The following is a 21149-nucleotide window of genomic DNA, read 5'->3' as shown; positions in this document are numbered from 1 at the left end:
CAAAAATACATATTAAAAAAAAAAAAAAAAAAAAAAAAAATCAGATTTCTCTGTCAACTGGAAGAAACTGGAGATGGATGCACTTAGTGTGGTCACAGAACTGAACATGCCTCACTACAGCAACCCAGCTAGAAGAGTCATTTGTAACAGATCCTGCAAGACGGTACAGTTACTGGGGAAACTCTATGGTCCTTAGTGTGAAGAAACTTAGTTCTGAAGGTGCCAAAAGGCTAAAGTCTCAAGAGCTTTTTTTGGTAAAAAGTCTGTCATAGAAGAAAAACGGAAGTTTTAGTATCTATTCGGTTACAAGAGAAAAACAAACAAATGTATGCCTTTTCAAAAAAACCAATGTATATAACTGGGAAAAACACTGATAATGCCCATTTTTATACTGTTCTTAAATTACACAAGTAGAAAAGTTATGCTTATTAATAGTTTAATGTATGAAGGAAACATCCAGATTTCTGAGTATGAAGGTACATATCTCACATTAATTTAAGTCTACATAAAGTAGAGCCTCTATACTGACATCTTGAAATTTACTTTCTGCTTAGCCATTTGTTATGTAAACAATTGTACATTTATTTGCCATTCTAAAACTTCAGGATCAAGTTTACATAATTTTGCTAAATTTCTGTGTTTGCTCAGAAGCAGTTTACAGTACTAAAACCAACCAGCCAAAGAACAGCTTCAACAGAAAGTTGTCCAAAAGAGGGAAAAAAAACCAAAACAAAACAAAAAACAAAACAAAAAAAGAAAATGGAAAGAAAAACTAACTAAGTTGAAACGTATGATGGTGGGGAATGGGTGGTCACAATGTTCACAGAAAAAGGTCAGTTAGTAAGTTCTTCTGCAAAAAGCCTACACACTTCAGTCAAGCACATCAGTAGAATGATCTGGGAGCATATAAACTGTTTTTGCCATGAGTGTGTTCCTCTGAATAAAAAGGAATCTCCAGGCTAACAAGCTGATCCCACTCAGCCAAGCTGGTTCATATGCACACTGTTCATGTGAGGTGTCCAAGTTCCAGTCCATACCTGAAAGAAAAGTGAAGTTTATCAACCATGGAACTACCAGAATGCTTTCAGCATTTAGGAATTCTAGGCTTAGATAAGATGTTTACAAATGTTTATAGTCTGGCTCTGCATTTCACACCTGTGCAATCGTTTTATCTATTAATAAACTGCCCCAAGTTATTTTTTCTCCCATGTAACATTTGTGTGTCAAGATGCCTTTCTTCATTTTTCCATTTTATCTTCCTGCTTGTGCTGTTTCCTTGGATCATACATCCTACCTACACGTTCCCTTCAGAACTGCATAGATTATTTTTTTCCTCAGGTTTTTCCATCTAACTTCAAAAATGGTTCATCCAGACATTGAACTATCATACCAGTGATTTACAAAGATACAACCCCCCTCCCCATTTATTACCACAAGGGGTCATGAAAACAGGTTCAGCTGCAACACCAAGGCATTGAACTCTGGAGTTGGGAAGCTAGAGGCCTCTTTCCCGCTTTGAGAAGTCTGGTAAACTAAAGGTCTATTTTTGTGATTCTAAACTTTTCCAACATCAATTGTCTCCTCCTCCACTGGGAAAAGCATATATTACACATAACAAAGGTAGAGAAAACTAATTTATACTACAAAAAAATTACTTTAACAGAGTTTAGTGTAGAATCATAAACCAAGTTCAAAGTTCTGTATAGCTGGGAACAAGCTATGGCTGCTCCACTACAGTTGAATTTGCCTGTAAAGAGGGAGAAAAAGAATGCAAGGAACCCCTCCCTTTATACTGCTGCTATGCAGCAGACACCCTCAGAATTCATCAGAGTGAGGAAACTTATGTAGCCTACAGTGGTAGCAATCTCAGAAAAGGTGCTCTGGACACATGCTGGGCACGTCTACACACGCACTTTAATGTGCAGTAGCCTATTTTACTGCACATTACAGCGTCACAGCAAAAACCGTGCTAATACACTAATGTTCAGTAAAACTAGGCTACTGTGCTTTAAACATCGCTAAATGTGCGCTTTTGCTATTGCGCATTAGGACAGCCTTATGTGTGTTTAGTTAGTACCTCACATTAGAGGTACTAAATTCAATGCGCAGTAGCAAAAGCGTATTAATGAACGTGTAGATGCACCCAGTGATGATCGGGCCAGGGCAATGGTTAAAACGGATCCAGGAAAGGCTCTGTTTGCTTTTCCAAAACAGTGGAGTCATTTTGCTTGCCAAAAGCATAATGGCTGCTGGCCTAGTGCTGTAACATGCTTGTCTCCTTGGACAAAGCATAATTTAAACAGCAGAGTAAGTGGCACTTTCCACAAAAGCCAATAACCTACATGATAGAAATGCTCATCTCACAGAGCTTCTATAGAAGCAAAACAGCATATATAAACATGTTTAACAAGCTAAAACTTAATTACAATCAGGACTTCCCTCTATCTAGCACTCGCCCAGAATAGTTATGCAATTGTGTCCCCTCCCCACAAATTTCCTCCAGAAACAGTGCCTTTCTCTAGTGGATTAAGCTAGCCCTATAAAAATTTTTCTTATTCCAGAATGCAAGTACCCATTTGCAGAAAACAATTATGATCACTTTTGTGTTTGACGATTTCTAACCCAAATTATCCTGAAATAATATCTTCTATAAACATGCCCTTAATTTTACCCTAGTTACAGGCAACTGCATAGGTACCCCATGCTATAACTAATGCATACAAATCAGATTTAAAGTTGCAAAACTGTAAACACATTGGACAGAAAAATCTTCATGTTTTGCCTTATTCAGAGGAGTGCTTCTGTGTGGTTGATTAGGTTGAAGTCAAAGAGATAAACAAAAATGTAGTATTACCGTTTGAGGGCCATTATTTTCTGTGGAATTTGAAACCATCTTTATCAGCGAGTTCCAGGATGGGTCAGCAGCATGAGGTCCATTAAATATAGGACCACCAGTACCATCTGTGATGGGTGCTACAGGAGGAATCATTGCATTCCCGTATACAGAGAAAGGCATACCCTTAAGGAGAAAAAGTTAAGAATCAAAATTAAAAGAAATGTTCACACACACAATGGTGATAGATGTATTGCTTTGTTTTTTGGAAATTCTCTAAATATTTACTGTTAGAGTAAGATATTATATTTGCTATATATTTACTCTAACATCTTTATTATATAGCAGCTTTTCAGAAGAGACATATGAAGATCAGTTATTAATACTCTTACATGCCTGCTCACAATGTTTTGACAGTGCTATAGAATAGCTTCCTGTCTTGAATAATATAGAAATATTCCTACACTATAATGGATATTAGTAAACAACTACTGATCCTCTGGATCATGGTGTGTGTGTAAGAGGTCTAGTCGGGTGCCTGATGAATCTGCTTTCATAAAATTCTAAGACTGTCAAACCAAGACTTTCAACACACACCTAGGAAAGAGCATGGAGAAGTGGAGGCTGCCCAAGACCTAGCATCCCCATTTTAGGCCACTATAACAGAATCCAAAGGTCAGACTGAGTCCAGACATTTAGTGCCTCAATAGTAGCTTCTTCCAGAGAGCAACAGATAAAAACTGCTGCTGACTGCCTAATGCCCGAGTGAGGGTGCATTTGTGTCAGGATGTTGTCCCATAGCCTTTTGCCAACCAAGGAGTATCCACAAGGCAGCAAGGGCTAGGGTTTTGAGGCACCCAATGCTCACCTTACTCTGGAGGTTGCATCATTGTAGTATTTTATACAAACTACCCAACCACAAGTAGCCCAATCATGTTGCCATCAGACCATCCAGTTGGGTGCAATTTACAGTCATACCCAGAACCAAATGGATATTAATGTATTAGATTATTACCCCCACTTTAGGAAAGTCCATGTATCCTGCAGGAACATGCTGATGGAATGTACCAGAAGGAGTTACAATCCCTGTACTATCTCTTTCCATTGCTTGATGTGAAAACACACCCGGATCAGACATTGGCCTGTGGATCATATGACTTCCCATTCCACTGTGACACCAGTCTACTTTATCTAGAAAAGAAACAGACATAGCAATTAATCAATGATTATGTCATTATTAATCTTGCATGGAGATCCAGATTAGTATCTTCAGCACTAAATCATTTCCACAAAAGAAGTGTTCCTCACCTTCCAGTAACAGTGACCACAGATTACATACACTCTTGATGTTTAAGGGGTATTTACACCATGCACAGAATCTGTGTGGGCATTCACTCCAAGAAGGAATCCCATTTAATGAAGAAAGATACCAAACTATTATTTATGAAATGCAGGAACATTTCTCGATCATTTCTCTTTAAATTGCTACTGAATGGTCTGCCCTTAGTGGTCCTGTACTAAGTGGTTGAGGACTACAGTTTCCTAGAACTCAGCTCTGAGGGATGAGAGCTGTGAAGGCAGCTTGTAAAGTCATAACAGAGGGTGTTTTCCCCCAAAACATCTCCTGTAGTGCCTGGACACCAGGTGGCAAATTCTCTCAGTGTTAATATGAAGATGACACGTGATATTTTTCTAGGGACCAGTGGCGACATGTCAATAACTCAACATACACCAACTGGACAATTCCAGGCAGTGTGTACATAGTGCTTTTAAACAGACTGGATTCCTTTTTAGAAGACCTCTTTAGTTAAACAAATTACCAAGCTTGATACAGGTGGAGAATTGGATAAAACTGAAAGCTATACGGGAGGTCAGGGCGAAGTCTAGAGAAAACAAAAAGAAGAAAGTTGCACAATCATCTTCAGAGGAATCTACTACTTCATCCTCAACAGATGACAAATTTCCCTAGTCCCTGTGGTAGCCATCTACTTTGTTATTTGTGGTTTTATCTAACAGTAAGTTTGACAACTAAAGTTCTAAGCAATGGGGCTTCATAATCAAAAGGTTCTCTGCTGTATCTGTAGGACAACTTTAAGGTATACAGTAGTGAAAGCATAAGCTTCTGCTCTGAGAAGTGGTTTTGGAATAAGCAAATTAACACAAAAGAGCCAATTTATGCAGGCTTTGAGTTTCAAAGCAGTTATTGATGAAAGCAAAATGATTACAATGAATTACATGAGTAAAAATGTCTGTTGGGTAAAACATCATACCTTGATTGCCACCTATCCCTTCAAAGGACCAGATGCCACTATGTCCCACTGGCGTGGCTAAATTGCTCCCAACAACAGATGGTGTAGAAGTTCCAGTTTGTCTAATACGTGCAGACCGTTCAGTTCCAATTGGAACAGGAACCTTTCTGTCCTGAGACACATTACTGTTTTTTTCTGACCCCAAAGACACCGCTGAAGGGGTAGGAGATGGTGCTCTCACACCAGATGGTACTGATTGGGCAGGAGATTCTATAAAACAGAGAAAAAAGGTATTAATGTACATGAGTATTTAGAATCTTTGCTAGAACTAAGAAGTTTGAAAGCATCAATGAATTTCCATTGAAGTCGTTCATCCATCCATACCACCATGAATTGTAACTCCCCCACAGCCCTCCCCCCACCCAAACAAATAAATGCACCCGAACCATCCACCTCAAAATAGTTCAGACCATTACCATCTACTGATCATTTGGAGGTTATGTAAACAATTTACAAAAATAATTTTTAATTCTAGGCTCAATGTTATTGATCACAAAAACTGCCTAATATGACCACTCTCTTGTATCCAAGATTAAAAGGACTTAAAAGCAAAAGATTAAAAGCAATTAAAAGAACTCTATTCAGGAACATGGCTGAAATAAAATGATGGGGTTCTTCACAAAACACCTGCACACCATTTATCTTGGTGTTTTAGTCCTTAATACCGTCAGTAAATTAAGCTTTAACATTTATCTTTGAATAATGGATAAAGAATAAGTTATATTTATTCAAACAGCTTAAAATGTGTTTTCTGCAATAATACATGATGGCTGTGGCATGGTAAAAACTGAGGAAGTCAATTATAGATGAAAATACCCAAACCGTGCATAACACATTTGCTCAACAAATATATTTAGTGGTTCATTATTTTAAAAAGGTTCTGAAAACTTAATTCATCACAAATGCAGCCTTACTGTCATTCAGACTTAAGTAAGACTTTCCTGTGTGACTTAATCTTCCAAATGCAAGCAAAGTGTAGCAAACAAAAACACTGGAAACACTTAAAACAACAACAAAGCTGAATGAACTCCAAAGACGTACTGAACAACCTTGACTTTTCAGAAAATACTGCAAAAAGAGCAGAATCTGACTGTGAGACAAACACCCAACCAGCCTCATCTTTAACTAATACGCTTCTGTTGAGATACAACCACTGAAACAATTTTTCCAGAAATTTCTTCCAGAAAACTGCTTTGAAAGATCCATCCTGTATTACTCATAGACATTATAAACAATAAAAATCACGTATCAGAAAATTTTAGCAAACCTATCAACTTAATTATTAGTATGGTGCCTATAACTGGTAGAAAAACATGACCTTTTTGCTTTTACAATAATTTCACAACAGTGTCCTACTAAGAACTCACCATTTGATGCTGATGAACATGGAGGTAATAAACTAAGTGGGGAAAAATGTTGCCTGTTAAAATTAGCAGCTGCAGGTGCTCCTCCCAGGGGTGTTCCAGGTGCATATATTTGACCTCCTGAAAGGTTGGAGGCAAAGTTACCCAAGTGTGTAGAAGAGGGTGTTACAGAAGCATAAGGTGAATCCATACTGACAATACCTATTGAAGAAATTGGAAAAAGTCAGTCCTTCATTGGAAAAGGATTCTATCCAATGCCTGGATAAGGAGGAGATTGGGACAAGAGGACACCATAAACATAAAAATCAATTTATGCCCTTCTTTCTTTTTTAACCAGACAAGTCTCTTCAGCTGGTTTCTTGTGTCTTGTGAATATAAACAGGACAGCAAGAAAAGAACTATAAAATGTGGGTCTGGGAGGTGTGTGGGGAGTAGAGCAACAAACTGAGTCAGCATGAGTGGTAAGGGAGGCTCGTGACGGTGGTCTCTCCACTAGGCTCCCAGTGCCCAGAAGCAGAGCAGACAGAGAAGCATGGAAAAAGCTCTTCCCCGCTTCTCACTCTGGGAACTCCAGACTGAGAAACAGGCAAGAGCGTTGCTCCATCTACTCAGCTCTGGGCAGCAGGAGCCAAGAGCAGGGAGCAGCAGCAACGCTGAACTTCCTGCCCACTGCTTCTCATGATGGGGATTGGGTGTGAGAGGGGCTGGCAGGGAGCAGCTGGTAGCTCCACTCTTCTTGGTCCCCAATGACTATTACCTGTCTGGAAGTCAGGTTATTTTTCTTTCAGAGCAGCCATTGTTGCTCTGGAACATCTGAACGTGTGGTTTCTATCCAGCAGTTGCACTTAAAAGTTATGCTTGTTTTTTTAAGTGCAAAAATAATCTAGAAAATTGAAGTTTAAATAAATATAACAACTAGGATCAATAATCTTCAGTCACTTTTCTTGATCTCTTGTTTGGGATTGGAAAAGCACAATATTATAGTACTGTAGGCTCCAACTGGCCTGGAAAGCTGTGACTGTGTTCAATGTTCTCAAAACTGTATTTCTCTACTCACCTTTTTATTAAGGGAATACTAATTTGTTCTGCAATCAACATTAAAGAGATGGCAACTAAAAATGCATGTTCCTGTCACCTTACAGAACATTACCTAAGATGAAATGGCTCCAGCTTTGCCATTACAAGTAGTTTATTATCCCTTCTGTGGAAGTTTATGCAAAAAATATACCAGACCATTGATTTTGAAGAAGCTATGTTTGCTTTTCTTCATCCAGCAAAGCTCTAGGCATGTATTTATCTAGACGCATATCTATCTACCCTAGTTTTTACCTTCTAGACTTTCACAACTGAAAATAACTGAAATAAAGCTTATTTTAGTTGTTTTTGCATAACTACTGATGTACATGAAACAAAAATAGTAGTCAGGAGTATCTGAATATTTATAATGCTGTTTTAAACAGGTTTAAAACAGATATTTCTTGTATGTTAATATAATTCTGTCTTCCAGATTCTGAAATTGTAGAGCTTCAAAACGTCTATGGCTAGCTCTACCAAGATATATTTGCGACTAACCAGCGATATCTTAGTCTCACTACTGATATTTAAAAACATCTGGATGCTGCCGAAACTTGCTTTAAGTATGTGGATTCCACTTTGCTATTCTTAGGAGTGCTATAGACAGCAAAAGAGACTAGGAGACGAGAGCAAGATAGCAACACCTGCACTCCTTCATGAGTGAACACCAGCTTGTTCAATTAGAGGTATATTAGCAGAAACTTTTTCAGACAGTAGCAAGACGGCTGAGTAATGGAGAATGGTAGCTAGAAGATCTCAAGCAAGGTTTAGAACCAGTACACCTTGACAGATATCCCAGCACTTTCCCCTTTTTCAGGAGTTGGGAGGCATAGGCTTTTTATATGGATTTGTCCCTAAATCTGATTCAAAAGTTTCCTTCAATCTTTGCAAACACATTTAGAACAGGGGTGGGCAAAATGATGGATCCAGCCCGCAGCCAGACTCCATTTTCCAGCAGCCCTGGTTCCTTCTGGCTGCCGCTGCTGGACCCAGCCCTGCTGCCTGAGTGCTCCAGCCATCAACCCCGCACCCACCACCAGGGGTGGAACCTGCACAGGGAGGGTGTGCAGCTAGGCAGCTGAGATGGGGCCATGGCCTGGAGTGAGATGAATAGGTGGGACCAAGGAGACTCTGGGATTTGGGGTGGTGATAGTGCAGGGCCAGGGCAGAACTGCAATCCACTGCCTGCATGCCCCTACAACAGGCACAGGTCCTGCGGGCAGGGGACTGCAGGGAGTTGATCCCTCTGCCCCAGCCCCATGCTGTCACCACCCTAAGACACCAGTCTCTGCCCGGGATGCAGCTCCCAGCCAGTCTCTATGGAAACCCAGGACCTTGGGGCAGTGACAGCGCAGGGCCGGAGCACAGCTGCAGTGTGCTCCCTGCCATGCCCTTGCCCGCAGAACTGTGACTCTGCCCCAGCCCCACGCTGTCATGGCTCTGCGATCCCAGGGTCTCCATGAAGACTGGCAAGGAACTGCATGAGCAGGGCACATGGCTAAGCAGGGAGCTACAGCTGGGGCCGGAATCATGGGGCGGTGACAGCACAGAGCCAGGGCCAGGACAGAGCTGCAATCCACTCCCTGCATGCCCCAGCCCGCAGAACATGCACTCGTTGCAAGGGTGTGCAAACAATGGATTGCTGCTCTGGCCTAGCCCTGCACCATCACCACCAGAGTACATTGGGGTCTCCCTGTCCCCGCCCACCTGCCTTGCTCCCAGCTACAGCCCCATCCTGGCTGCATGCCCTGCCCATGTGGGTCCTACCCTGGTGGTGGGTGTGGGGTAGACAGGCTAGGGTCCCAGGCAGCAGGGTGGGTCCAACAGCGGCAGCCTGAAGGAACTACCACTGCCAGGATACGGAGTCTGCTGCATGCCTGTGGGCCATATTTTGCCAACCCCTGCATCAGAGCAATAAAACAGTGAAATGGACTACTCAGAGAAGTTATGGAATATCTGTCACTGGAGGTTTTACAGAGCAGGTTGAATGAGCATTGGTGAAGGATGATGTACAAACAGCATTCCTACATTTATACAGGGGGTTTGATCAGATGACGCTCAAGGGCCCTTCATAGATGAAATGATTCTATGCTTTGCTGGCAAGACTTCTCTCTCTAACTAGCTGGTTCCTGTTATTATTTTCAAAATCTCTGACAGCAAAGAACTTTAAAGTTGCAAATATTAACCCAAATCTAATTTATTCAACTGAGAAGTAAAGGTTAACAAAAGCCTGAAAGTTGGGAATAATATTTTGGATGTCTATGAAGTATTAACGTAACAGCACAGATTAACGTAACTGCTTTCCTAAAAATCTATAAAATATTATCTCTGGGAGAATACTGTTTAAACTTTCCTCAAACCTATGCTTGAACACAATACATTATAAATGCTGCTGAATGCAATTTGTAATTGGGATCCTCTGAGCTCTGTGGTAGGATCAACTTCAAGTTTCTAGGACTCCTCAATTCTACTACAGTATTATATGTATTTTTTTAAGACATGGCTGTCCAACTTCTTAGCAGCCAGGGCTGCATGCTACCCATGGGGGGCTGCCCCTGCACAGGTCCCTTGGGCACGCCCCCCCTGCTGCATCACCACCTTCATCTGCCTGGGTGGGGCTCCTCCGCTGCACCATACAGACACCCCACATCAAAGGTTTCCTCAGCACTGTAGGCTGTGCCACATGACTCTGACCAGCCCTCAGGGGTGCCCTCTGGGGAGCCCAGAGCCTACGGTGGTGCTACAACCAGTTATGGGGAGTGGCAGCTAGGTGGGAGCCCAGCAGACAAACACGCATCACTCTTGGGCCAAACAGGGCCTACCAGTTTGAAAGCCCTTCTCTGAGAAATACTCAGAGGGCTGGAAGGGACCTCAGAAGATCATCGAGTCCAGCCCCCTGCCCCAGAGGCAAGCAGTCAGCTAGGGTTAAAGGATCCCAACAAGATAGGTGTCCAAGTGTTTCTTAAAAGAGTCCAGAGTAGGTGCTTGTACCACCTCTGGAGGCAGTCTATTCCAGGCCTTGGGGGCTCTGACAGTAAAGAAGTTTTTCCTTATGTCCAGCCTAAAACAGTGGACATAAGGAAATACAATAATAGTTTTGTTGGGTTTTTTTAAACCTCCCTTAGAGGCACTGGATGTTGGCTTCAGCCAAATATGGGGATTTTGACAAGGGTGTGCCAATGCTCCTGCTGGGACTTACACCCAGATTCACAGCTAGAGGGTCTTGCCCCTCGCCATATCTGGGGTCAGGAAGGAATTTTACCTCTGACTGGTACGAACTGTGGGGGGCTTTGTCTGTTGTCTTGGAGGTGGGGCATGGTTTTCTTCCTGGAATCTCTCGAGTATATATTAACAACCTTTACAGCAGCAGGATATTGGCTGCTGTTGTCCTCTTGCTTAACCTGTGGCAGGTTAATGTGTTATGTCTTGTGTTGTGTCACGGTTGACTCTGCAGTTCTGCTAAGATGTTAGACAGTGGACTTGTATAGGATGATTTGGATAGGGATAATCATGCCTTAGGCAGGAGATTGGACTAAATAACTTCTGGAGGTCCCTTGCACCCATGCTTCTCTACGATAATGATTTTCAACAATAGATTATTTCTGACACACTTTCTTGTTGTGTTCTCTCCAGATAGACTACTCCCCAAACTGTGGCTGCTGCCAACATTACTTACAAGAATTGGCTCAGAGCATCCTTCCACCACTATTATACATACAAAGTCAGGGAGCTTATAAAAGGCTACTGCAGCTATGCTATTTCTACATGGTTGAAATGAGAAGCTTAAGACTTCCCTCCCTCTGGCTGTGAGCTAGGCTCAACTGCAGCCCCCCTGCATGCTGCTAACTGAGCTCCATGGAACAATATCAAGGTCACTGCCCTGAAATTCAGTTTAGTCTGTATAAGGGAAACCTGGAAAATAAAAATCAATTGGAGCCAGGTCCCAAAGATAAATAAGGTGTTGGGTGTCTAAGCTGCAGTTCAGTGTCAGGTTTTGTGACAAAGTTATTGGATTCCATAGCATCTTGGAAAAGTTTACAAATCTCACAGCATGAAGTGCTCAGATTGATGTTGTCTAGGTAGCTCATAACTCTGGAGAACTGTTCTCTCATATTTGCTATTAACATAGGAAAATATCAATAGATCAATTTGCTCCTTAGGATATTTTCAAAGTTACCTTCACAACCAAGAGGGCTAGATTTTTATTTTAAAATGAAAGTTGTGTTTCTGACACAACCATACAGCAAGGGACAAATTCTACAGCTATGGAATACATGGGATTTTACTGATATAAATGCAACTCAGCTTTGTAAAAGACACCCCCACTTAAATTAGTTGAACTACAAGGCCTACATTTTTCCAGTCATTTGAAGACTGAACCTTTCAAAAATTTAACGAACTGAAATTGACTAGTGCAGTAGAATAGGCTGCAATGCAATAACATATTGTTTTTCTTTCTTACTTTATTTTAAGTAGAAATGGTTAAATCATAAAACTGAATATTGGAGAAGAGCTGCTAAACCTTTCTTATTTGGGGCAAATCAAGACAAGCAAATGCCTTAACAGAAGGTCTCTACTACCTGTGCAAGAATAGAAAAAATGAATTCTAAATCCAACAACTCGCCTCAAATTCTGTGACAAGACTCCTGGCTTCTCTGCATTCATGCAGCAGATTGAAATTCTGCCAAAAATCAATTAAATTAAAAATAGAGATTACGGTTGATTTAAATATTTTTAATTGGGCTTTCTTTACTCTGTTCTCTCTAGTCTATAATTTTCAATATGTGAAAGTTTATCATAAAGTTATCAACAGTTAGCCATCTAAAGTGTTCTTGGATTTTACAGAGAATGTTATTTTGGTGATACCTTTTACTGAATTAACTGTATAGCTGAGAGAGTTGTTAGACAATGTTACAGATATTAACTGCTTTAATAAAAGTTATTACCAGAAAACCCCCTTGGCTTCTTGCATATTTCCTGGACTATCACAGCTACAACACTCCAACCCTACTACAGCTTTGGATTTCACAGACAGGAGCTTAAATAAAATATATAGAGCTGTTTCTACTTAAAGCTGTGGATCTTGCAGTCCCCTGGGAAACGCAGAGACTCAGCAAGGCAACTACGTATTGCAAAGGTGACGTGTGGGTTTGGATTTCTTTAGGGGTTTTTTGTTTGTTTGTTTGTTTGTTTTGGGAGGGGGGGTTCATGGTAGGGAGGAAATAGCAGTGGATGGTTTTGGGAGGGCATGGACTAGAAATATGCATGTTAAAAAAAATTAAACCTTAAACTTCAAAGCATAATTCCATTTCAAACAGATGGATTCTAAAGCAGGCAAACTGTGGAATACATATGTAATTTAGTATAAAAACCTCAAGTAGAAGAGCTAGAAAACAGCAAGTGAAAACATTCAGCTGCTACTTGACATTAGGACTCCAAATGCAATACCATACAAATACTCACCTGAGGGACTTGGAGCTGGCCTTTGTAGTGGTGGCCTAAAACCTGGGGCTTTGGACGTATCAGACTGATGTAAAGGATCTGGATTTGGCAAAAATGAAGACTTTCCTGACAGAATGGACTCTGGTGTTGCCTGAGATGAAACTACAGATCCACCCCAGAAGGCATGAGCAGAAGTAGGACTGTTTTCAAACAGTGTGCTAAAGGGCCCAAATGGCAAGGTAGCACTGAAGTTGGTACCCATAGGCTTGTTTGCTGGATGGGCTGAATTTTGAGAAGCACTTTGTGTACTTAAGGTAGAAGGAAGCTGCACTGAAGAAGGAACACTGTGGGGCCTTTTAATGTGATTTACATTGAGGACTGCAACAGAAGAACTTTGCACAGGAGCTGGATTCTTGTGAGTCGTATTTGTTCCATGGGCAGGTGGTCTGATAGCTGGGGTTTCCATTTTAGCTGCAGACTGAGTAGATCCCACTGAAGTCTGAGGAAGGGGATAGGTCATTGGGGCATTCGTTGGACCTGCGACTGGGGCAGATGAACCTGTTGCTGCTAAATTTGGAGGCATAGCCATTCTAAGATCTGATGCAGGAACCTGAGGCTGCTGTAGAGGAGGTCTTGCTTCTTGAGAAAGAGATCCTGGGGATTGCTGATGAGCAGGGTGCACTGAAGAACTCCCAAGAGAACTAGTGCTTGGCTGCCTACTGCTGGCTGAATTACTTGTTTCCACTGCTGGTGGACTACTCACATCCTGGTCGGAGGAAGATGTGCCTTTATTTGGAGACACTGTTACACAATCTGAAGGACTGTTTCTAGAAACTCCCGCTGGCTGAGCTGGCGGTGAAGGGGATGATGGGGAAGATACAGGGTAGTGTTCTTTGGCAGTAGGAACAGGATATGTGGCATTTGTAGGTGCTGTGCTGTTGCTACTTGCTGTGGTTGTGACTGTGGTTGTGGTAGCATTGGATGTCTTCACAACCGTAACAAAAAGCTGCCTTCTGACTGAAGGTGAACTGGGACTGCCATTTGTAGATGAACCAGGCACAGTAGAAGCTGCTGAACTTGTTGTAGCTGTTGGACTAGTAGTCAAAGAACCTGCTGAATTCACCTGAGAACCACTGCTGTTCTGACTGCTATGGCGAGGCACCATGTGAGGTTTAGGTGAGTTAGTAGCTCTTGCGGGGCTCAAAGGCCGAACAGGAAAAGGACCCCAAGTGGACTGAGCTGGTGGAAAAGTACCTCCGAAGTGGGTCATGGGCAACCGAGGGGGACGGATTTGCTGGAAAGTCTGAGCAGCAAGTAAAGCATGTGCAAACTGTGGAGGAGGGTATGCTAATGGAAGAGAGACTGGAAAACCAGGCCGTACATTATTCACTGGATTCTTGATGGTTTTGTGAGTGGACGCTGAAGAAATTGCAGGCACAGCAAGTGCTGTGGCGGTTTGAGATGTTGACGAAGCAGCTACAGTGGCAGCTTTGATCCCCATTAGAGAACTGTTAACAGCAGTAGTGGAGGCAGGTGTTGATGACCCTACTTTGGAGTTTGCTGCAGAACTTTTCAAACGATTCTTTGGAATAAGTTCATCAATTTCCTTATCTGGATCCTTTATCAGAGCATTGATCAACTGCGTTGCTTGTCTTGTTGATTCTGTGCCACCCCTATAAAAAGAGTAAAGGGGAGGGAGGGGGATACAGTTACTGATATTTTGCCCTGAACTTTTACATTACATATCTCAAATGAATGGCTTAGGGCTAGATTCTGCCAACCTTGTACAGGCAAAAACCCAGCATGAAGTTTGGCATGCTCACGGGAATTAGATGCTTGATTAGCTTCAAGAATAAGCTAATGGTGAAAACTGTGTCAGAGATACAAAGACATTATCTAGTCCACAACAACTGATTCACAGGTCTAGTACAGATGCCTTTACTTTTTGTCTTTAAAAAGAGTAGAGACATGACTGCTTATTCCACAGATTTTTCTATTTCAACCTTAAATAGCATGATAAGCATTAATTATGTTCATCGTTTTTGCTAAAGGCGTCAAGAAAAATGATTTATTAAACTACAGATCCCTCTTTAAAATTCACTCTATTCACTTTACAGAGAATGTTTTCAACTGCCAGATGACCATTTACCTTATTGTTATTATTCTGTCCCCAGTCTTGTCTTTCTGTTTGTCAATGTCTATGTGTGCTCCTGTGAACTCCCGAATAGCATTAATGTTACATCCTCCTCTTCCAATCACTCTTGAAATTACAGTTGATGGAACAGAAACTTTCTTTGATCTGTACAAAAGGACAGTATTACGTTAGTGGGACAAGATTCAATGGATCAAAATAGTGTGAGGATTGGCAAGAATGTAAGGTAAATGCCAAGTAAGGATGTAAGAAGGGAAATTTATTCCTTTACCTTCTCACAACTTCCTTCCATCCTTCTTCCCTCTTCTGGCCACGTTTAGGACTAGCTATGGTTAATTTCCCATTTGGAGATGAAAGAGGAGAAGGACCGGATTTCGTGCTGGTAGACAAGGAATTACTGGTGACTTCACTGATGACCTCAGACAACCTTTGAGAAAAGGTAAGAAACACAAGCTACATTATTAATAAACAATTTCTTTAAACTCATTTCAAAATGGAACTGGACATTTCTCTTTAGTCCCAGGGAACTAAATATGACACGTTTCAACAAAAAAAACCCCACATTGAAAATCACAACTGCCCAGTAACACAAGTACAAAAGCAACCATCCATTTCTTTATATACCTAGGAAAAATAGTTGTCCAATACTTTAGTCAAATTATGTGGCTCAAACAACAAAAGATTTCCTTCCTTCCCAATACTGAAAATCCAGAAACAGGTTCACAGAATCTGAAGAAGTTGCAGAGCAGCAAGCTATCCACACCATTGCTGAAGAAGCCTACACAGATCAAGTACAGAGTGTGGATTCTTTCAATATGTCTGACTAATCAGTACTACAGGGATGAACTCTATGTGCATGTGTATTACTGGCATTTTGAATTCTATCTATAATCTGAAAATATTCAAAGGTTCACTTCAGACTTTTAAAGCATTAAAAGTAATATCCACTAGATTATATACCACTTAAAACACAGCAGTCTTCTATTTAAAACTCGGACTACATTTTTTCCCTTCCATCAGCTTCCCCAGAGGAACATACACTGCTGTTCAGCTCCCACTGCCACAGGACGTTGATTATACCAATTCAATTCTAGTTTCTTTTAAAAACAGGCCTCACAGGAGGGGTACTTTTAAGCTGAAGTATAGCACTACTCTTCTTTTATAGTTTGAGTTTAAAAAATTACACAATATCAAGAGACCAGCTAGAAAAGAATGAGAGAGGCAGAAGGGAAAAACAGAAATAACAGTCCAAAAGGCTCTTCACAGGGCACGAAGGAGATGTAATAAGAACACTGACTGAACTAATGGAAATGCTCATCTCCAAGTCCATATGTAGTAACACAATCCTCTAGTTAGAGTTGTAACTCATGACATTTATCCTCAGATTATATTGTTCTAATGTAAAAAAATGGACTCTATATATTCATGAGGACTCATGGTACAGGTGATATCTTTTATAAGTAACTAGATTTTTTCAAAAAAAATCTTTAATGGCAAGCTTTCGGCCACAAACAACCCTCATCAGGCATAGGAGAAAAGATTGTAAAATTATACCCAGGAGAACTTTTACAATCTTTTCTTCTATGCCTGATGAAGGGTGTTTGTGCCCAAAAGTTTGCAATTAAAAAAAATGTTTTTGTGCAAAAATCTAGTTGGTCTAATAAAAGATATCACCTCTATCACAAGTCCTGATTGCTTTTGCCACTAGACCAATACAGCTACAACCCAGATACCTGACACATGAAAGATATCAAATTGCATCTGATTTTTATAATGAAATCATCATAATTTTACTAGGAAGAAACAAGTTTGACCACCTGAAATTTGAGATCCTGCTCCTGCCTTTGTTCAAGGCATAGTCACAGAGCTTTACCACAGAGCTGAGAGATACCTCACCACATAAGAAACGCCTACCCAGAATATCATTCCATCTATTTACTCCTCTGTGAAATACGAAACACCATAACCAGAAGGAATTATGACTACATCCTGCTTACCACCAAACAAATTCGAGGTAAACAGACTATTCCAACTTTTCTCTGAGTCTAATCCGCCTATAAAATGAACTGTTCCAAACAGGTGATTTTACCACATCTTCAACTCACCTATGAAATATGAAGTTTCATTTCTACCCAGAAGAACTTTTACTATCTCTTCTCCTATGCCTGATGAAGGGTATTTGTGCCTGAAAGCTTGCAATTAAAGAATTTTTTTTTGCAAAGATCTAGTTGGTCTAATAAAAGATATCACCTCTGCCATGAGTCCATATATTTATGGCACTTAATGGAAAAGTAAGGACTTGAATGCTCTGATCTCTTTTCTAATTAGCAAGGTTCTAAAAAGAGCAATAAAACAAAGTGGTCACGGTCTTAATTAGACCTTCCTACTCAAAATTACTTTCATTTTACACTGGGAGTTGTAATAAGTAGCCACAGTAACTTACTTTATTGATGATTTACCAGAAGCAGCTTTCCTTTCATCCTTTGGAAAAGTGACAAGTACTGATGGTTGTTTCTTGTTCTGAGGGTTTGCAATGGCTGTGGAAGAATGATTGTCACTTTTGTGGCTGCTGTTGCTATTGCTGCTTTCATCACTACAGCTGGAAATCCTCATGTTATCACTATCGCCACTTTCGCTGGTACTGCTACTCTTCGACTCACCATTTACTTTTTCAGGTTGACTGTAGGAGATTGGGAGTTGATCATCAAATAAAATCTGCACGTTATCTGGGGTAATCTTGTTTTTCCTGTTTTTCCTCTTTGAGCTTGTTGTGGTGATCGTGTTATTCCTTTTTCCATGGGAGCCTGCTAATGTTGTCCAAGTTGCAGATATACCAATGGTGGTCGTAGTCGTGGCACTTGGAGGCTCCATTGGAACCTCAGGCTCATCTGATGGGGAATCAAAAGAAATTGCATCAGCATAAGGAAATGGCACTTGAGGGTTATCCGAGTTTGGTTTTAAAGTTAGGCCTAACAAATCTGGCAACTTCCTATTATGCTTAACAGTCTGGAATGATACCCATGAGATCATGTAATGAACAAGTAACTGATACACAGCTTTCATTAAAAAGGAAAAGCAAAAATAACCAAACAAAAAAAGGAAAACCCATTATAATACCACTACATAAATCAGTAGTATGCCCTCAACAGAAATACTTTATTCATTCTATTCAGACTTTCTTACTAGAATAAGGGGGCATTTGATGAAGACAAGCAGCAGCAAATTCAATTCTGATAAAAAGATTTTTTTCAATACAACACACGATTGGTATGTAACCTCTTTACCACATGGCATTAGAAGCTAAATTTTAAAAAGAAATAAGATTGTTTTGGAAAGGCTGAAAACTCAAGCTGTCCCAACTTGGGGAAGCAACTGAAATGGGTGAGCAGGGGAACAGCCTTGGGGACTGATTACCCCACAGCTGCCACTGAAACAGTTGGTAGTGGCTAGGGATGTAAATATTGTTTAAAAATCAACTGTTTAACCTCCTCTAATTATATCAGTCCTGCAGTAGAGGGGCAGGACAGTGCAGGGAGCTGGGGCCGAGGGTGATATGTGAAATTGTGGCGAACTCCGCCACCAACCAGGAATGACAAAAGCCACTGGCTGCAGCAGGTTCCACAAGGTGTGTGTGGGAGTGGGCAGGCAGTGGTGCCAGCAGTAGAAATGCAGGGCAGTGGGGTGTGTGTGGCATGGTTCTTGGCTTGGGGATGCCTACTGTTGGGGGAGCAGCTCCCCAGCAGGGGCTGCCTGGGAGGTGGTGTGGATCTGCGCTGCAGCATCGCACAGCTGCTGCAGCAGGGAGGTGGAAGTAACTAATGGTTTCCTGGGGGAGCAGAGCGAGGCAAAGTTATGTGACAGAGCTGGCAGGGCTTAAGTATGAGTGAGCTCAGCGGTGCAGCTGTCATCATGTGCTACAGGGGCAGGCTGCATGAAGCCAGGTGCCCCCCGCTCTTTCCCCCCCTGGCCCATAGCACCCACATAGACCTGCCAAGATAGCCGTGCCATGCCCAGGCGGTGCCTCCAGGCTGCAGGCGCCTGTTGCACCGAACAGTGCCTTCCCCCCACCTGGTTGCCCAGCAGCTGCAGCTTGGCAAGGATTTGCAGCAGCTCTCCCAGCCTGGAGGCATGTTGCAGACAGAAGTGCCATGCAGAATTGTGCCTGAAGAATCCACCTACCTGTGGGCTGAGCACCCTCTACTAGGAGCTGTGGCTCCCTTCCCCATCCAGATGCAACCATGCCAGTGCCATGCTCCTCTTGCTTGCCAAAGGGCTTGCTCTGTTGCCAAGGTGGATGCTCTACTGCCAAGGTGGATGCTACTCAGCCCACAGGTGGATGCCTCAGGCACGATCCTGCGTGGCACGTGTGTCCTGCACAGCAGGCAGGAGTGAGGTGCCATCGGGGCAACAGGTGCCTGTGAGCCAAACGCACCACAACCTGGGCATGGCACAACTGTCCTGGCAGATGGAAACCCCTGTGGGGGGAGGGGAGCATCTGGCTCTGTGAAGCCCACCCCTGCAGCATCTAAGGACAGCTCTGCCACTGCACTCGCTCCTACTTAACACCTGTTGGCTCATGGTGCAACTTTGCCCAGCTCCACTCCCCCAGATAACTGCTAGTTACCACCCCGCTGCAACAGCTGAGTGATGCTGCAGCCTGGATCTGCTCTGCCTCCTGGGCAGCCCCTGCCAAAGCCGCTCCCCCAAGAGCGGGCAGCACCAAGTTGGGAGGTAAACAGTAAATATTAAATGATATGAATATAATTACTGTTTAACTTTTTACATCCCTATTAGGGCTGTGCACACCACTTACCTGATGCAATATGACAAGCCATATGTTTAAGAAAAATTTAAAAAGAAATGTAGATAAGAGCCATATGAATGAAAAATATGGAAGCTTATATCAAATGTTTTGGCAGAAAATTCTCAGTCATGGAAACTAACGGGAGAAGACAATCTATAAGACACAACATGACAAATACCTTCAGCTTTCAGCTTTTCCTTCTCTTGAGCGGCTTGTAGTTCAAAGTTTTCTTTGTTTTTTGCTTCAATTTCTTCTAGCTTTCTTCTTTGTTCTTCCTTTTTTTTTCTCCTTTTTTCCTTTCTTTTTTCCCTTTTGGCAGCCAAAGCCAGCCTCCTGCTTTCTTCTCTTAACTGGAAGTCAAGAACATGGAGCAGTGAGACACTGATAAAGAAAAATTACAGATATATACACAGAAGCCAGATCAATGCTTAAGATTTATTACTTTCTTATAAACATCTATTTTCAATGGTGAAACCAAAGCCTTTACATCTTCTCCACTCTAATAGGCACAGTTGATTTCCTGAATGCTTAACACCTCCTTAGCAGTGAGGAAGGAAAAAGAAAATTTTGCTCTATACAAGTGGTCTCCAACCTTTTTAAGTATGAGATCACTTTTTGACTTAAAGTCCAACCCAGGATATACTGTGCACCGCCACCACTCCTCCGCCACCCTGCCCCAGCAGGTCAGTATGTGGGGGGCCAAGATTGAGGCAAAGGGAGAAAAAAATTATTTGAGGGGCAGAGCACACCCACCCACAGCAGGTAAGTCTGTAGCGGAAGGGGCAGGGGGAGGGCTATGGGGGGCGGGGCTAAATCGAGGTCCCAGAGGTGAGGGAGGGAGTGGGGCACAGACAGAAGCAGGGACTGGGGTGAGTGGGGCCCCAACCCGGCTGGTGGGACAAGCAGAGGCCCGGTGGGTACGTGCCCCCCCCATACAATCGCCAACCCTGGAAGTGGCGGCGGCAAACCAGAAGTGCCGCCAGCAAAACTGAAAGCGCCACCGGCACTTCTTAGGGGGGCACCGGCCAGCGTTCCCCACACCCTGGCCAGCAAGGGCCAAATTACATGTTGCCTATGTGCCCCCTAGTTTGTGCATGGGGCGGAGATGGCTGCTGCTGCACACTGGGCTTTGAGCCCCGCTGCGCCAAGAGCCACATGATGCCATGTGCCT

General features: G+C 42.3%; 1 protein-coding gene across 9 annotated transcripts in view; it reads right to left on the bottom strand.

Moving 5' to 3' along the window:
- Positions 1–419: 419 nt before the first annotated feature.
- The window catches only part of ANKRD17 (ankyrin repeat domain 17), a 137965-nt gene continuing 117235 nt past the window's right edge, over positions 420–21149 (bottom strand). For all 9 annotated transcript variants that reach the window (XM_025198058.1, XM_025198057.1, XM_006018767.3 and 6 more), the window contains 10 exons: positions 20157–20328; positions 17618–18062; positions 15446–15601; positions 15172–15321; positions 13044–14695; positions 6510–6707; positions 5104–5352; positions 3849–4024; positions 2855–3019; positions 420–1037 (listed from right to left, as the gene is read on the bottom strand). In XM_025198058.1, coding sequence (XP_025053843.1) covers positions 978–1037; positions 2855–3019; positions 3849–4024; positions 5104–5352; positions 6510–6707; positions 13044–14695; positions 15172–15321; positions 15446–15601; positions 17618–18062; positions 20157–20328 — 3423 coding nt within the window. In that variant the 3' untranslated portion in view covers positions 420–977. The remainder of the gene's footprint in view (positions 1038–2854; positions 3020–3848; positions 4025–5103; positions 5353–6509; positions 6708–13043; positions 14696–15171; positions 15322–15445; positions 15602–17617; positions 18063–20156; positions 20329–21149) is intronic.

The sequence above is a fragment of the Alligator sinensis genome, unplaced genomic scaffold (genome assembly GCF_000455745.1).
Source record: "Alligator sinensis unplaced genomic scaffold, ASM45574v1 scaffold222_1, whole genome shotgun sequence".
In the NCBI taxonomy this organism is placed as follows: domain Eukaryota; kingdom Metazoa; phylum Chordata; order Crocodylia; family Alligatoridae; genus Alligator; species Alligator sinensis.
This window is presented reverse-complemented; position numbering and strand designations above follow the sequence as displayed.